Source organism: Solanum dulcamara, chromosome 3 (genome assembly GCF_947179165.1).
Source record: "Solanum dulcamara chromosome 3, daSolDulc1.2, whole genome shotgun sequence".
NCBI classification, from domain to species: Eukaryota; Viridiplantae; Streptophyta; class Magnoliopsida; order Solanales; family Solanaceae; genus Solanum; species Solanum dulcamara.
In genome coordinates, this window is record NC_077239.1 from 704128 (window position 1) to 721529 (window position 17402).

At 33.6% G+C, this 17402-nt stretch overlaps 1 protein-coding gene across 2 annotated transcripts; it reads right to left on the reverse strand.

Moving 5' to 3' along the window:
* Positions 1–2677: 2677 nt before the first annotated feature.
* On the reverse strand, positions 2678–12307 carry LOC129882052 (peptidyl-prolyl cis-trans isomerase CYP21-4-like). Of its 2 annotated transcripts, none has more exons than XM_055956177.1 (8): positions 12205–12307; positions 11057–11236; positions 8340–8379; positions 7524–7580; positions 7000–7085; positions 4005–4142; positions 3756–3906; positions 2678–3133 (listed from the first exon to the last, which is right to left on the reverse strand). In XM_055956177.1, exons 2-8 carry the CDS (start codon positions 11206–11208, stop codon positions 3047–3049), a joined length of 711 nt encoding a protein of 236 aa, XP_055812152.1. In that variant the 5' UTR covers positions 11209–11236; positions 12205–12307; the 3' UTR covers positions 2678–3046. The 2 variants fall into 2 exon arrangements, with proteins under 2 accessions (XP_055812152.1, XP_055812153.1); XM_055956178.1 differs by having other exon boundaries at positions 11057–11240; positions 12205–12297.
* Positions 12308–17402: the final 5095 nt, after the last annotated feature.

Genomic DNA, 17402 nt, shown 5'->3' on the forward strand with positions numbered 1-17402 from the left:
GATATTCGTTTAATACAATAAACCTAATATTTGATTACGTATCTCAATATATTAAAATATGAAACATATTATGATAATTAACGGCATAAGTTAAAATGAAAGTGAACTTAATAACGTTGCAAGAGGGCAATTTGCATGAACTAACCCATATCTTATCAATAATTGGGCATTAATATGATTGCTACTTAATAACTACATCACTTCTATCTAACTTTTCAACCAAGCCTATTGAGTTGATATATTATATTATCCAAATACCAATTCCACCAATTATCTCATGAAAACTTTTCTCAATCCACCCCACAATTCTTCATTCTCCTTCACTGAATATTATACATATATATTACTTATTCACGTAAAAATCACTACGTGGATACATAAAAAAAAAAACCAACTACAAAATCTTACCTAAAGAACGCGGTTGTTCTTTGCACTGTCTTCGCCGCAATAGGTAGGTTTCTTCCCTTCTTTCTTTTCTTTTCTACTTAATTAAGTATTAAAAATGACAAACTTTCACTAGCCTATTTTAATATATAGGCTAAGTCATAATGGTATTTAAATAAATTAACAGTTTAGCCCATCAATCAAATTAATTATTTAAAGTTACCCCTCAACTAATTAACCATAGTTATCGAATAGTCCAAATTTATAATTTAATTTTTTTTTTTTGGAGAGAGTATTTTATGAAAGAGAGATGACTCATTCTCAAAATGACCAAACGGGTCATTACAAGGTTCCAAAACGGGGCACCATTCAGAGGTGTGTATGGTAAGATGGAAGAAACTCCTCAACTATTAATTAGAGGTTTCAAGTTTGAGTCCTTATATAAATTTAAAAAATAATTTGTATGGAGCATTTCCCTCCTTTAATGGGCTCTACGCAATACGGATTTAAATTAATCCGACTCCATAATGGGATATCAAATATAGCGTGGAAATTCAAAAAGAAATTGTAATAATCACTAAGAGGTGTGGTGAGATGGATGAGATTCCTATTTGGAGATCTTAAATTTGAGATCGAAGAGTCGAGAAACTCATATAAAATAATAAACTTATTTGAGAAAAATCTAAATTAGTCAGAGTAGTAATTTCATATACTAGATAATTGTTAACAATATAAAGAAGATAGAGCACTCGTGAGTTGTGACAAAAGCAACAAGAAAAGAGAAGTAGATAGCAACCTACTTTGTGGTTTAGAGTGGAACTACACCAAATGAACTACTAGCCCAACAAATACATGACAAATATTAAGTGATATGACGTCAAAGAGGGCAAAAAAGTTTACTTTGGTAATCATATTTACCCTTTACCCTTTTATATATGCAAATTTTATATGAATTAGTTTTGAAATTCTTTTAGAATATGGTTTCAAGATATTTATGGTCTTTTTTTAAAGAGTGGTAAATTTTAGAGTGCAAGAACTGATGCATCTAACTTATTTAACCCTCTAAAATTAATAATTTTAATTATTTTTAGATGAATCGATTTGTGTGTGTCTTAAATATTTTATTGGATATCTATTATCTTTCAACAGTATAGATTCTAACGTGTTCGCCTATATTAGTAGTCAAGTTTAGTCATTAAACTTTATTAATTAATTGATGCAGTCAATTCAAATTTTCAATTGTCCCATTTTAGGAAGTTTTTCTTTGTAAGATTTTTTAGATAATGAATGTATGTCTTTATATCCTTTACTAGTCATTGTGGAATTAGGACAATCTTTGGTTTTTTCTGGTAAATGTTCTTATCCCTTTGAAAAGTATTTTTTGGGTTATAAGATTTTTTTATATTCTAAATTTCTAATACATATAAAAATTGATATTGTATATATAGATTAAAAAAGAATGAGAGTATCAGCCTAATTATATGAAGTCATTCGGCTTGAATACTACATGCTGAACATAAGTCAAATGACAATAGATTCGATCCAATCAATCTATCGATCAAGATGTTAATCCACTTAGTTTGGGACAGCAGCTAAAAGGAATTAGTCCTCGCTTTTTCTTGAACAGAGGAACTAGTCTGTTGTTCGAGTTGACGAAGGCAGCTAGTGGAGAGATCCAAAGACATTGACGATCAATTCCTTCCAAATTAGGGAGTTGTTGCCGACTCTTACATATGAGTGGTCAGGTGTTTGAGCCGATTGGTAAGATGATGAATACTTCACTTATTATTTTAGTATTACCCGCCTATTTCGAAATGGAATTGGATGCAACAGGAAGAGCGCGAAGCACTAATGCTACAAGGTCATACGTATGTATATATTAAAGATTTTTTTTTATGAGTAATGCAAGACTTGACTTTCCAATGATAAGCTTTACTTGTAGGTCAAGTATCTAATATTATCGTGCATTCAAAGGTGTTGCCTAACCATCAATAAATTTGGATGAAAATCATAGAGACCAAGATTCAAATGGTCAATGCAAAAACATCGAGTGAATTTCTCACATCAACCTAAGCTTAATAAGCAAAGTGAACCAATACATTTGCTAGTAGGAGGTCAAGTCTGGGTACACAAAGTTATCTAGTACTTGTATTAGTAGAAATAACACATGTGAATTTAGTCGAAATGTAGGCAAGCTGATCAAAATACCACGGCGACGATAAAATTAAAAAAAAAGTTTTACCTCCAACTAAACCCAGAAGAGGACTTAGGTGTGCACAAGCTAGCCGGATGATAACGAAGAATACGAAACTAAAAACAAATTAATAGAGTTAATTTAGTAAACCAAAAATATTAGAAGGCAAACCAGAATACTCAAGATAGTTTTTTTCTCTAAACATATTATGTTATAAAATAACATCTGAACATTAGCCTAAGGGGAAAATTTGGGAAGAAACCAAAAATAAAATAAAAAATTATACAGATGGAATATCATATCCAAATTTTTACACCAGAAGCATCGATGGCAAGCCGCGTCATGTCAATACCGTGGATTTAAGATCAGTAAATGATGGTGTCCAATCCAGATCGCAAGTGAACGTTTGTGCTGCAGACGTCATTCAATGAGGATAAAAAGAACTTCATGTTATGGACAGTGCAACCTTCAAGTGCTGTATTTCAGAGTCAATTCGTTAATCTGAACAGGAGTTTTGGGTCGATAATGGTCATCTGTATCTACCTCTTCAATTTCCTGAGTGGCCATAATAAACCATGTACATTAAAGGAGCTCAAAAGAACGATAGAAGAAAGAGATTTCATTACAAAATTTGTAAATGAAATAAGCAATCAAACTCGAATTTGCATATTTACTGTTTTGTTCTTCGTTTTTACCCCCATTCTTAGCTCCATTTTTACATTGCATAGATGGTTTACTTATAGCTGTGTTACTCTTATGGATTTCATTTGGTTATTCTTTTCTTGATCTAGCTGGATGATGAAAAATAATGCTGTGCAGTTCCTCAGGGGATGCATCTACCGCATCCACACCGTTCCGGATTTGGATTACTACTAAATGCCAAATGATAGGGAAAGGCAACCACCATAGGATGTGGTGCAATGGATGGAGTTACTCCTCCCTTAACCAGAGGTCTCGATTTTGAGCCGTGGTTATGGGAAAATCCTTGGTAGGGAATGCTACCCTGGAACGAGCCCCACCCGATGCGAATCCGGATTAGTTGGGCTGCATACAGGTATCGGAAACAAGATGGGAAACCGAAAAAAAAAAGATACGGAAAGGCAGTGAAATATCAAATGCTTAACTGCATCGTCTTCTATGCAACAACTGATAGGAAAAAGGAGAAGGTAACTCATACCTGCACGATATCCTCTCCCTTTATTACACGCCCAAATACATTGATCTTGTCATTCAGATCTGGAATTGGTGCAGTTGTTATAAACAGATCAAATCCTCCGCTTTCATGTTTTGTTTTTGAAGTACCAAGCATAAATGCTTCGTGCTTCAGGCTGGAATATAGAGAACCGTAACTCAGTGATCAATGAAAACAATTGGATATCAAGACTATTGATTAGACCAAAGAAACAGCAAATAAGATGAACCAAACCTTGTGTCTAGTCGACTGTAATGCTTTCCCCTCGAAGTCCAATCTTCTGTACCTTCAGATTTATCAACTTTACTACCATGGATTACAAAGTGCTTTATTACACGATTAAATCGCATCCCTTTGAAGTGGCCCTTCTGACTGCAAAGGCATTTTACAGAGTTTATGCATATGACAAACAGTTGAATAAAAGCAACATTTACAGTACAACCACAAATGCAGAGAACTTGGTGCTCAGAGCCTCAGATGCATTAAGAATTTCATGCAACTACTCCCCCCGTCTATTTTTACTTGTCCACTAGACTAATAATAGATGTTCACATTTACTTGTCCAGTTTAAAAAATCAGGAAACAATTTATCACTGAGTTACTAATTTACCCTTATTATTAACTACAGTCATTTCCCATGCATTTCCAACAACAACAACAACATACCCAATGAAATCCCACAAGTGGGGTTTGGAGAGGGTAAAGTGTACGCATACCTTACCACTACCTCATGGAGATAGAGAGGTTGTTTCCGAAAGACGCTCGGCTCAAATGTATCGGCCCCAAGTAAGAGGAAAAACAATAGATATAGCATAACGGCGAAAACGAAGAGCAACGTAAATTCTACAAGACACAAACAATAACAGTAGAAAAATAAATGTGATAATTGAAAAGCAACATCAACAACAACAACAACACAACTATAATGGCACGACTAGTCCTATGACCAACCTTAAACCGTCCTAACCCTACTAGCCTTCTACCCTAATACGCGACTTCCACACATTTCTATCTAAGGTCATGTCCTCAGTGATATGAATTTGCGCCATATCCTGTCTAATCATCTTCCCTCAATACTTTTTAGGTCTAACCCTACCCCTCTACATAACGCCTAAATCCATCCATTCGCACCTCCTTACTAGGGTGTTGACACACCTCCTCTGCACATGCCCAAACCATCTCAATCTCGCTTCTCTCATCTTGTCTGCCACAGAGACCACTCTCACCTTCTCCCGAGTAACCTCATTCCTAATCTTGTCACTTTTAGTGTCCACACATTCATCCCAACAGCCTCATTTCTGCAACATGCATCTTCTGAACATGTGAATTTTTGACTGGCCAGCACTATACCCCATATAACAATGACGGTCTAACCACCATTCGGTAGAACTTACCTTTTAAGTTTAAGTGGTACATTCTTATCACATAGCACTCCAGAAGCAAGACTCTATTTCATCCATGCCGCCCCAATGCGATACGAGACATCATCGTCGATGTCCCCACTACTCTAGATGACGGACCTAAGATATTTAAAGTTTTCTCTCTTGGGAATAGGATAAGTGGCAAGCCTCATTTTCATGCCCTCTTCATCCATCACAACATTGAATTTGCACTCTAAGCATTCTGTTTTGGTCCTACTCAATTTGAACCCTTTGGACTCCAGAGTTTGTCTCCAAACCTCCAATCTATCATTAACTCTATCTTGAGTCTCATCAATCAGTACTATGTCATCCGCAAAAAGCATACACCATGGAAACTCCTCCTGAATAGACTGTGTCAGCTTATCCATCACCAAGGCAAAATGAAATAGGATCAGCACAGACTCCTGATGAAGTCCCATCTCAACAAGAGTCTCCTCCCACCGCTCTAACCCGAGTCTTGGCACCATCATATATGTCATTTATCACCCTAATATGCACCATCGGGACCCCTTTAGCCTTCAAGCACCTCCAGAGAACATCCTTCAGAACTTTGTTATAGGTCTTTTCAAGATCAATGAACACCATTTAAAGATTCCTTTTTCTTTCCCTATATTTTTCCACCAGTCTCCGCATCAGATGGATTGCTTCAGTAGTCGATCGCCCCAGCATGAATCCGAACTGGTTCTCTGAGATGGACACTCATCCCCTCACCCTCATCTTCACCACTCTCTCCCAGAGCTTCATAGTGTGGCTAAGAAATTTGATATCCCTGTAATTATTACAATTTTGGATCACCCTTGTTCTTGTACAATGGAACCATTGTACTCCACCTCCATTCGTCGGGCATCTTAGCTATCTTTAAAATAACATTAAACAACCTAGTCAACCACTCCATAACTGCCTTCTCAGTGTTCTTCCAAAAAATCCATCGAAATTTCATCGGGACTGATCGCTCTCCCCCTGCACATCCTACTAATAGCACGTCTAACCTCTTCAACCCTAAAGCACCTGCAGTACCCAAAATTCTGAAGACTATGAGAGTGCACCAAATCACCCAGAACAATGTCTATGTCCCCTTTTTCATTTAAGGGTTTGTGGAAGTAAGCTTGTCACTTTTGCTTAATAGAGGTCCCATCCACTAGCACTTCCAAAGTATTGAATTTATTATATTCAAAGGGTGATGTAGTAAAATTGTCATTCGATTTATTGTTTCTCAAGGGGTGTGCCAACTTAATACCGGACAAGTAAAAATGGACGGAGGGAGTACTATAACACTAGATAAAGCAACATGTATCAGTGCTAACTAGTCTCAAAGTGTCAACTGCACAGCATATACCTTGTGAACACTAGCAAATTAGCATGACACATATCCACCAGCACATTTGCCTAGATTCTGGTTCTACGTCTACATGATGTGATGTTTTAGTATTCATTTATTGATCACTGTGACACTGAAATTACCATTCATTGCCATAAAGGTTCTCTTCTGGATAAAAAAGAAGATGAATGCCTTCTTAAGAAGAGAACTCTTTGAGAAGCCCCTCATCTGGAGATCAAAGTTTGAAGACGTAGAGTTCATATGAACAGTGAGAAGTTGATCAAGAAATAAGCTCTATATCATTCATCGGCATGAATAACAAAACCAACATACATGCATGCTCCTAGACAACCCCCTATCCCCTCCCCACACACAAAGTATCGAACACAGCAGAGTGAAGAAAAACTTAAGGTAACGCGAATACAAATCCAGTACATCATTCTATGGAACATCGTCATAGACATAAACCAAAGATAAACGAAGTACGCACCAGAAATCAACAAATTCGTCAACAATGTCAGGAGAACCATCCTTGTAAAGTTCCACTGTAATCAATCCTTTTGAGGTGGTTATGAGCTGTCAAAGTTTAAACTTTAAAAGAGTTAAGAAAGGGAAAAGAATCAACCAGAGAGCCAAACAACCAAATGGGGTAGCGAATATCCAATCGTACCCAAAATAAACAAAAGAATAGAACTTGTAAATATAAACAAAACAGTAGTAAACCGTCATTTGCCTCCATTTACAGAAGTCTCAAAAAGGACATTTTTCTCTTAAGAAAATGACTCATTAATACTTGAAGTTAATCATAATATGCAGGTCGAAGTAGGAAGAAGGAAACTAGAAAAGAAATATTGAAGCAGATCCCTTGCATTACTTCTGTATACAAAGTTCTGATATTCTATAAGAACCAGTATTAAAATATTTGATGTTTTTTTTTAACACAAAACAGAGATTGAAATCACTCATGCGACCACTTCCATATAAAACACAGAAGAAGAAAATTTCTGTACTCACAGCATAAGCAGGGCCATCGACATCAGATCTCTTATGCTCAATAAACGTATTTTCACCCTGCATCATGCAAACAGAAATATGCACTAAGCACACAAAAAGAATAGAACCAAGAATTTCATCTGCATCTGATCACCTATTCTTGTTCAAATCCGGATGATCTCGTAGTGTGGATTGCAGTGTATCAAAAGCAAAAAGCGCAGAAAAGCTCTAACATTCGTTGGGGCTTTAAGCGCAAATAAAGTGTGGGCTTTAATGAAAAAAGGCACAATGAGAGAAAATATATATGTTTAGTCTAAGACTAATAATTATAAGCATGAATGACAAATATATCAACAAAGAAATTGAAAAAAATTTATGATAAAGTGAAATATCAATTGTTCAGTGTCGCCTCTTCAGAAGAGGCTCATTGGCAAGGAAAAGTATGCCTTATAACCTTGATGATGACACTAAAACACACATTAAGCGACGCGAAGCGCTGAACACACTTTGAGCCTCGCTTCAGGGCTGTGGATTGTGCCTCGGAAAGATGAAAGTCCCAAAAGTTTATATAAGGGGGGGGGGGGGGGGGGTTACAGGTCCACAATCCCTATGGGGAAGAAGACCAATCCCTCCTACCAGTCTTGAATTATGAAATTCTCACACCAACAAGGTCTACTCGAAGAGAATTCCATTCATTGAAAGTGTGACAAATGCAATTTATTCGGCGACAAGTATCTCATCTCAGACCATCACAAGCTACAAATCAATCCCATATCTTCCTCAATGGACAAAACAATTTATTATCAAGCAAGCATTGAATTTGGCAATTATTCATACCTCAGTGGTTGACAAGTCATCCTGTGTCTGAATCATTGACCTAGAAGAAAATTATCAAGTGTAAGGTCAGTGAACATCCATATAGATGGACCCAACTTGCTTAGGATTGAGGCTAAGTTGTTATTGTTATAATGTACTTTAAAATGATCGATAGCTTGCAGTATCCCAATAAATTAGTTAAAAAGTTAGATGTATGGATTGTTCACGACACAAGTGCGAAAGACTTAGAGTGATAATAGCATATGCTCAGAAAATGTGCATTTTATGGAGATTTCCACGTGAAGAATTACTTTTGACTTACTAATGAGGCTTTTATTAAGAAGGTACAAATGGAGATTTTATAATATAGAACCGTTTTTTTTTCTGAATATTATACGAAACCATGAACCATTAAGAACTACATTTAAGAAGCACCAAGTTAAGGTAACAATTGTTAATATCTTGTGGGGTGGGGATGGGGATGTAAAAACGGGAGAATGCCTTGGAGATATAAATTTTAGCTTGCAGTCAAAAGCTGAAAAACAATCACTTCTTCAAGAAAATGAATTACTAAAGTTCTGCCCTTAATGAATCAAATACACAAAATTTTGAATATTCCCTTGGGTGTAAGGTTCACATCCTCTTTTTCCAGTTACCAAGAACCCCCCCCCCCCCCCCCCCCCCCAATTCCTTGCTATCAGTACCCAAAACAAGTGCAAAACCTGTACACTTCCAACCGATGATTTATGTTCTCCACTACACTGTAGTTAAGCTCATGCTAAATAACATAGACACAACTAAAGTTCAATGTCAGACTCAATATGGATGACAACACCTGGAAGTTTCAAATTTTTCTTCTTCTTTTTTATTTTATTAATTTATATTATCTTTTGATAAAGCGAAAATTTAGAATTTAAGGGTACATGATATGGAATCACATGTTTACATATACAAACTTTTTATTCAATCTGCCAAAAAATGAAGAATAACAAAAGAAAAAGAGAACATCAATCAGCAATCAAATAACGACCATAAATTTCATACATCATAACACCAAAAAGAGTAGATTCAAATAATTCAATATCATAATGAGTTTTAGTAGAGCATATTTAGATCTGTCCATGACATGGGACTTTTCACAATCCATTTTTCATTTTTCGCCATTCAATATAAGCAAGAGTTGTCAGAAAAGATACAACGATTCATCCATTAATGATGAAAAACAATATCAATGTGATCACTAACAGAAAATCATGGTCAAAACTAGGCGCTGCAAACAGACGGTTAGGATCGGATATGGGTAGGTTGAAAATGGATTACACAAAAGCGGATAAAATATCCGAACCCCCCATATTTAACACGGAAGACACAAGCTAAAATCCAAAATAAGCTTAGACTCCCAAGAAAACTAGAACTCATAAAAATACTCCCTCCATTTCAATTTGTTTGTCTAACTTTCTTTTTTAGTCCGTTTAAAAAAAGAATGACTTTTTTTTGGGCAACTTTCAACTTTCCACATGGCATGTTTAAGAAAACAAGATTAAAGGACATTTTGGTACATTATACCTATCTTTAGTTTAAGACCACAACATTCAAAAGTCTTCTTCACTTTCTTAAACTCCGTGCCAAGTAAAAACCAGACAATCAAATTAAAACAGAGGGAGTAACAAGCAAACAAATGGGTATTGATAATATGGATATCCATATTATCCATCTAGATATCTATTATTTAGTGAATAATAGAGATAATATCCATATTTGATCTATTTTAAATGGACAGTTATCCAATCCATTCAAAACTAGTTTGTCTGTCAAGATACAAAGATGATCTAAATAACTTCCGTCATCTTGCATATGATCTTATAAACAATAAATTCATTTCTGTATGCAAGAGGAAAACATGGAAGCCCTAATCCAAAAGGAGTTTGGTTTATTTAAAAAAAGATTGCAACTTTATTATTATTTCTATTTTATGTTGAGAAAATAATGTGTGCATTGGTGAAAATTTGGACCCCTAGTTTTAAATACTTCTTAAGTACAGAGTATTGAAATATTAGGGACCTAAACAATACATTTATAATATTGAGGATTCACTCAAACAACCCCAACTAGCTAGGGATTGAGGCATAGTTGTTGTTATAGTATTCTTTCTATTTTTATAACAGCGGTAGCCGAATCAACTTGTGCGCATCTTGACTATCGCACCAGAAACCTGCATCCTCCCAATAGTACATGTTCAGCTAACTCTATCAACCAAGACTTAGACATATGGGAATTAACTTTTTATTTGACTCAGTTGGAATTGAACCTTGCTCTGCCATGATCTTCAGATCCTTGAATGCACAACTCACCCCATCATTCATAAATATCTTTTGAGTCATTTAGGTGTAATGTATGTTGGAGTTATGTTTACATCATATGGGTTAAGAAGTAAAGAAATTTGCTTTTTCTCCCTAAATATGCTTTACTACTTTCTTATAATTGTACCTATAATCCATCGGTTTCGAACTGTATGCCATTGATTCTCGGGGATTTCACAGTTACAAGAACAAAAAGAATAGTTGTACCCACACAGGTTTATCTCTTTTTCAGCTTGTGTTCATCTAAACCAAAAATAAGCTGGACAGATCAATGAACAGCTCAAATATCACGAAATTTAGACCCTACAAGCAACTATAACAAGCATCTGAGATAGCTACAACAATAATAGTACATACAAAGAAAGGATTTTGACAAACCTTCGAGACCAGTGTCTATAAGTAGCAAACACGAAAAACACCATTACAGAAACAATTAACCCATATAGCATAATCGTAGGGACACTAATTCCACTTGGCCCCTTCTTCTTTTTGCTTTGCAGCAAAAGAGCTTGTGGTTTTATCTTCCCCATGCGTCCTAGGCCTTGCAAGTATAAATATCTGACTTCTCAAAAAAAAAAAAACAAGACAAAATTAAAATCCATTTTACCAAAGCTAAACCAACCAAACCAGTATAAACATTTTGAGAACAACCAAATAGAAAATACAATTTGAATCTAAGATATATTCCAGAGAGCATAGCTAAAATCAACTTAATGGACCAAAATAAAACTTCTTTCCCTATTTAATTCTTTAAAATTCTGATTCGTCATCACAAATTTATAGAGTCAGCAGCCATTCATAATCCCAAATTCAGATGCAGAAAAATCCATCAACAACATACCCAGTGTCATCCCACAAAATGGGGTCTCGGGAGGATAAAAGTGGTGTAAGCAGACCTTACCCCTCCGCTGTTTCCGACAGACCCTCAGCTCAAGGAAAAAAATAATCCAAAGCAGTACAGAGAAAGGAATAGCGGAAATGAAGAAGTAATTGCAAAATACTATAGACAAATTATCCTCGACAGTACTCATAACAAGATATTAGGATAATCTAAGTACAAAAAAGAAAAACAGATCGTAACCAAACTGTAAGGACAAGAAACTACAAGAGTAACACCACGACTAATAACACTTGATGCAGAAAAATCACATTTCTATATTTGCAATCAACTTGATAATTACATAAAAAAACAAAAAAAAAAATATTTGAATTTGATATTTCCTAAATTGAAGTTTCACGCTAAATTCATCAACACAGTCTAACATAAATTAAAAAAAAAAAAACTAGCTCTTTCCATAAACATGGGGTTTGCTTAAAACACTCTGTGAACGATCTGAATCTTTTTCTTTTCATATTAACACATGAAAAAAAAACAGATTCTACTTAAATTTAGCAAAATAGAGAAATTTATTTTAACATTTTGTACCTAATTATGCGAAAAATAAACCGTAGCTACAACTACGATTTGATATTTGAACAGAAAAATCAACATAAATATGAAAAATAGAATAAAATTTTTGAGTGACCTGTGGAAGAATTGAATTGAGGTTCTTTGTTCTTCACTGTCGTTTCGTTGTCTACACGGCGGAGACAGAAGAGAAGAATATACACTTAAATTTTGTTTAATTTTCAAAGCTTTACTTTAGTAAATTGACTTAAATTAACTATACAAAACAAATGCCTAAAAAAAATTATCAGCACTTTTTTATTTTGACTTCTAGCTTATTCAATATCCACGTTAAAATTCAATTAAATTCAAATTTACTGAGTGCAAGATACATTTCTCGAGGTAGCATATGGTTTTTTTTAATTTCCAAGAGCTACTATAATTAAGAACATATTTCATCAAATTTTTAAAAATTGATTACTGTAATAAGTATTCTTATCAAATAAAAAATTAGAAAAAGAGACAAATTACTTTGTGTTTGATCTATTATTTTAAAAGTATTTTACTAGTAATTGATAAATATATTTGTACTTGATCAAATTTACGACATGTGAGATAAGACAGCTAGTTGCATTATGAAAACGGCTGTAAAAATGTTAGGGGTATTAAGGGGTATCTTTAGTGGTCATCGATGAGATTGATGGTGGAATACAGAAGTTCAAGGCAAAGTGACAGCAAAGAAAGTTGCATATACAAAATTGATGGAGTGTGTGGATGAGGAAGAGAAATGGATGCTTAAGAAAGTCTATAACACGACGAAGACAAAAGTTAAGCTGACAGTTACTACGGCTAAGACGAAATCCTTCAAACGTCTATATGTCGAGTTAGGGAATAAAACTAGGGATAAAAAATTGTATTGGCTCGTAAAAGTGAGAAAGAGAAAGGCTCGCGACTTGGATCAAGTGAAGTGCATCAAGGATGAGGAAGACAATGTGTTGTGGAAGAGGCCTCCATTAAGCAAAGATGGCAAGCATACTTTCACAAACTCTTAAACAACGAAGGGACAAAGACATTGTGTTGGGTGATTTGGCACACTCTGAAAGGCATCGAAACTTTCTGGTATTGTAGGTGTTTTAGGGTTGAAGAGGTTAAATGTGCTATTAGTAGGATGAACAATGGAAGAGAGACCGGTCTTGATGAGATTCCGATAGAATTTTGGAAAAGCACATACAAGTCAGGTATATAGTGGTTAACTAGATTGTTTAATGTTATTTTTAAGACATCAAAAATATCCGACAAATAAAAGTGGAGTACAATGATTCCACTATACAAGAATAAGGGTGATATCCAAAATTATAACAATTATAGAGGTATCAGATTTCTAAGTCACATGATGAAGGCCTAAGAAAGAGTGGTAGAGATGATGGTAAGAAGAGGGATGACTATTTTTTAAAATCAATCAGGATTCATACCAAGATGATCGACTGTCGAAGTCATCCATCTTGTGTAGTGATTGGTGGAGAGATATATGAAAAGAAAGAGTGACAAACACTATTCCTAGTATGTTGTTTATGGTATTTCAACTATCACGTGATTTTATTATTGTTTTGGCTATTGTTGCACTATTTCTTATTTTGATTGTCTTCATTGTCTTCTTCTTCTTTATATCAAAATTTATTGCACTTGAGCCGATAATTTTTTGGAAATAATCTTTCTACCTTCATGAGGTAGTGATAAGGTTTGCGTACATTCTACCCTCTCCAAACTTCACTTGTAGGATTTCACTGGGTATGTTATTGTTATTATTGTAAAGAGGAACATAAATATGATGTTCATTGACCTTAAAAAGTCTTATGACAAAGTCCCGGGGAAACTCGAGGCGTTTCCTAGTTTAGATGGGGTTGCACCAGGAATTAGTTCTAAGGCTTTTTTTAAAATGCATAGGTCATGGATGAATTGACACAGTCTGTTCAGGAAAAGGTTTCATGTGGTACATTATTTTTGAACGACATAATAATGATTGATGAGATAGAGGACAGAGTTAATGCTAGGTTGGAGGTTTGGAGACAAACTCTGAAGCTCAAAGGGTTAAGGAAGAGGAGGACCAAAATAGAATATTTGGAGTGTAAATTTATTGTTGCATTGGATGAAACAGACGTAGAAGTGAGGCTTTCCACATAGACTATCTCTAAGAGAGAAAGTTTTAATTATCTTGAGTTTGTAATTCAGGAAAATGGAAACATTGTTGATGATGTCACACATTGGGGAGGCATGAATGAAATAGAGGGTTGCCGTTAAAAGTCTTGTGTGATCATAATGTACCGCGTAAACTTAAAGGTAAATTCTTTAGAGTGGTGGTTAGACCATCCTTATTATATGAGATTGAGTGTTGACCAGTGAAGAACTCATATATTCAGAAGATGTATGTTGTGGAGATAAAAATATTAAGATAGACATACTAGGATAAATAAGATTAGGAATAAGGTTGTCTAGGAGAAAGTGGGAGTGGCCTCTGTGACGGACAAGATGAGGGAAACAAAATTGAGATGGTTTGGACATATAAAGAAGAGATGCGCAAATGCCGCAGTGAGGAGATGTGAGAGACTTGTTGTAGGGGATACACATAAGGGTAGAGGTAGGCTAAAAAGTATTAGAAAAAAGTAATTAGACAGGACATAACACAATTTCATATTACATAGGACATGACTCTAGATAGAAAGAATTGAAGGTCGCGTATTAGGGTAGAAGGTTAGTAGGAGTAGAGTGTTGTCTTGCCTTTTCTTGTTACCTATCGGCATATGTTGTGTATCGTGTTCGACTATCACACTATTTTGCTACTAGTATTATTTTTTTCTTGTAGGTTCTACATTATTTTTCGTATTAACTGCTACACTTTCTTCATTGTTTTCTTCCTCTTTTACTTGTGTTTGTTGTTCTTGAGCTTAGGGTCTTTCAGAAACATCTCTACCTCCACGTGGTAGTAATACGAAAAATCTCGCCTAGTGAAATTTCACTGAATATGTCGTTGTTCTTGTTGTCGGAGTATCAAACTAAGGGAAAATACAATATCAAATCTCATTTTACAAGTAATTCAAAAAATAATTATGAAGTAGAAAACCTAAAAAGTTATTTAAAAACACTTTAAACTTTTTGGCAAATATTTCAAATTTCCAAAAACATTGTACATGTTGTTCCATATTTAGTTGGATAATGTTAACTTTGGGTTTAATATTTATTCATATATTGCTTAACTATAGAAACAAACTATTACACAATTATTTAATGATGCAATAACTTTTGAAATTTCAGACCAAGACTTAATATTTCTCAAAGACTTTCTGTTTGTTCAATAGGAATATTTAGATCATTGTCTAAAAGGTCAATAAATTGTAAGAGAAAAAAAGGATGGACCATTAACTAAAAAGTTATTCCAAAAAGTGATAACAAATGAAAAATTTATGTGATACTATGATAAAACATGGACGTTGAGTCTAACTCGAATCTTAAAATTAACTCTAAAATAAAAATTGTTCAAGATCTTATAAAAAGATTTTTTTCATCCCTAAATAATATTGATGGAAACTCAAAAATTGACAAATTAATCTCAATTTTTCTACCCAATATTGGACATTTGTTATAAATTATGGGGAATATAAAACAAGAATACAAACTAAATATATATAGAGAGGAGAATGCAAAATTCATCTTATTTAAGTCTATTCAAGTGTAACTTAATATCTTATTGATATCTCTTGTAGAATTAGAAACATACACTATATATATACAGTATACAATTTCATTAAAGGTTAAATATTATGGGGTATAATAAATATGTTCATGTACAATTCAAAATGGTTCATGAATGAATTGTTGGATATCCATAAGGTTAATGAATTCATAACACTTCTGGGATGTCCATAAATAAGGTGTCTCATTAAAATTTATAAACAAAAAATTTATGGAAGAGTATATATCTCTTGTGATACATAATAAAAGCTATCTCATTAAAAACCTAATCAAAAAAATCCATTTAAAATCAAACTTTAGATAAAAGAATATATTATTAATTTTTTTACAGAAAATGTCATTATCATTATCGTCATGATCAAAACATGGGCAATCTGGAACAAAATATATAAAAAGAAAAATGCAAAGTTCACTTTATTCTAGTGTCTTCAAATGTGATTTCTTTTAAATATTAAAAAAAAAACTCAATTTGAAATATATTCCAACAGAAAAACATGTGGCAGACTAATCTTAATCATTGCCAGCAAATCAGTTCAATAAACTAATTAAGACCACAAGCACAATTAGGGAATATTGGCTAGATTTAATTTTACATCAAAGATAAAATAATAATTTCAATATATTAGGAATTTGTTTATAAATATCGCAATTTTTTTTTATCTAGTAAAACATGTATAAAGACTTTCTTTTCTTTTTTAAAAAAAAGTTTATTAATAATGATGGATCAGTCAAAAGCAACATTTTTCCTATTATTATGGAAGTAGTTACTAAAATCTCTTTAAATATGTTTTTTTTACTCACTAACCACTTCAAACAGTTCTTCTAGTCATCCTATGTCTCAAAATGAAAAAATAAAGCTACTATTCATTTTTGGTTATTTTTGGATCACTCCTCTACTTGGCTCTATTCTAGAATGCAACATCCATTTGTTATCAAAAAGATGGTAAGTAATGCCATTTGTACTCCATTGTTAAAGCATATTTAGAATTCGATTAGGTCTCATTTTGTATTCGTTATCGAACTCACAACTCAATCATAATACTGTTTGTATAGTTTTTAATATGTACATATTTAATAGATTTCTCAGTTCATATACATATACAGAATCAAAATTAAAGTTCAAATAAATCCATATCATTTACTTTATATTGGTCTTTTTCTACTCTCAAGGATAGATCTAAGACGAGTTTTGTGAGTTCGATCAAATCTATTATTCAAATAATCATTTTTTATAAGACATAAAATATTTAATTTGATAAAATTATTATATATATTGGAAGATTTAGTTCAAATTGACATAACATTAGTCATTTGTTTGCGATTTATTACCTTAATCTTCTTGTAAAAATTTTATTTAGTAATATAAAAAGTTGATAGTTTAATTTAAAGTTGTAAAATATTGTTATTGTTAACAAGTAGACAGTCTTACTTTTATTGATATATAAGAAAATTATACTTTTTTCTTTCACTGACAAATTTCACTTTTGTCTTAGGGAAACTATAATTATAAAATTTAGTATTAATTTTCTTTGATTGCTCAAAAAATGCATATAGAGGCAATAATTTTCCCGTCTTTTATTTCTTCTCAAA

What these genes read in the sequence shown, in the direction of transcription:
- LOC129882052 (XM_055956177.1), bottom strand. Translation starts at nt 11,208, where the DNA reads ATGGGGAAGATAAAACCACAAGCTCTTTTGCTGCAAAGCAAAAAGAAG. An exon ending in TATAGACACTGGTCTCGAAG is followed by an intron (nt 8,380 to 11,056) that starts GTTTGTCAAAAT and finishes ATTTTCTTCTAG; the next exon opens with GTCAATGATTCAGACACAGG. An exon ending in AGGGAGAGGATATCGTGCAG is followed by an intron (nt 3,134 to 3,755) that starts GTATGAGTTACC and finishes ATGGCCACTCAG; the next exon opens with GAAATTGAAGAGGTAGATAC.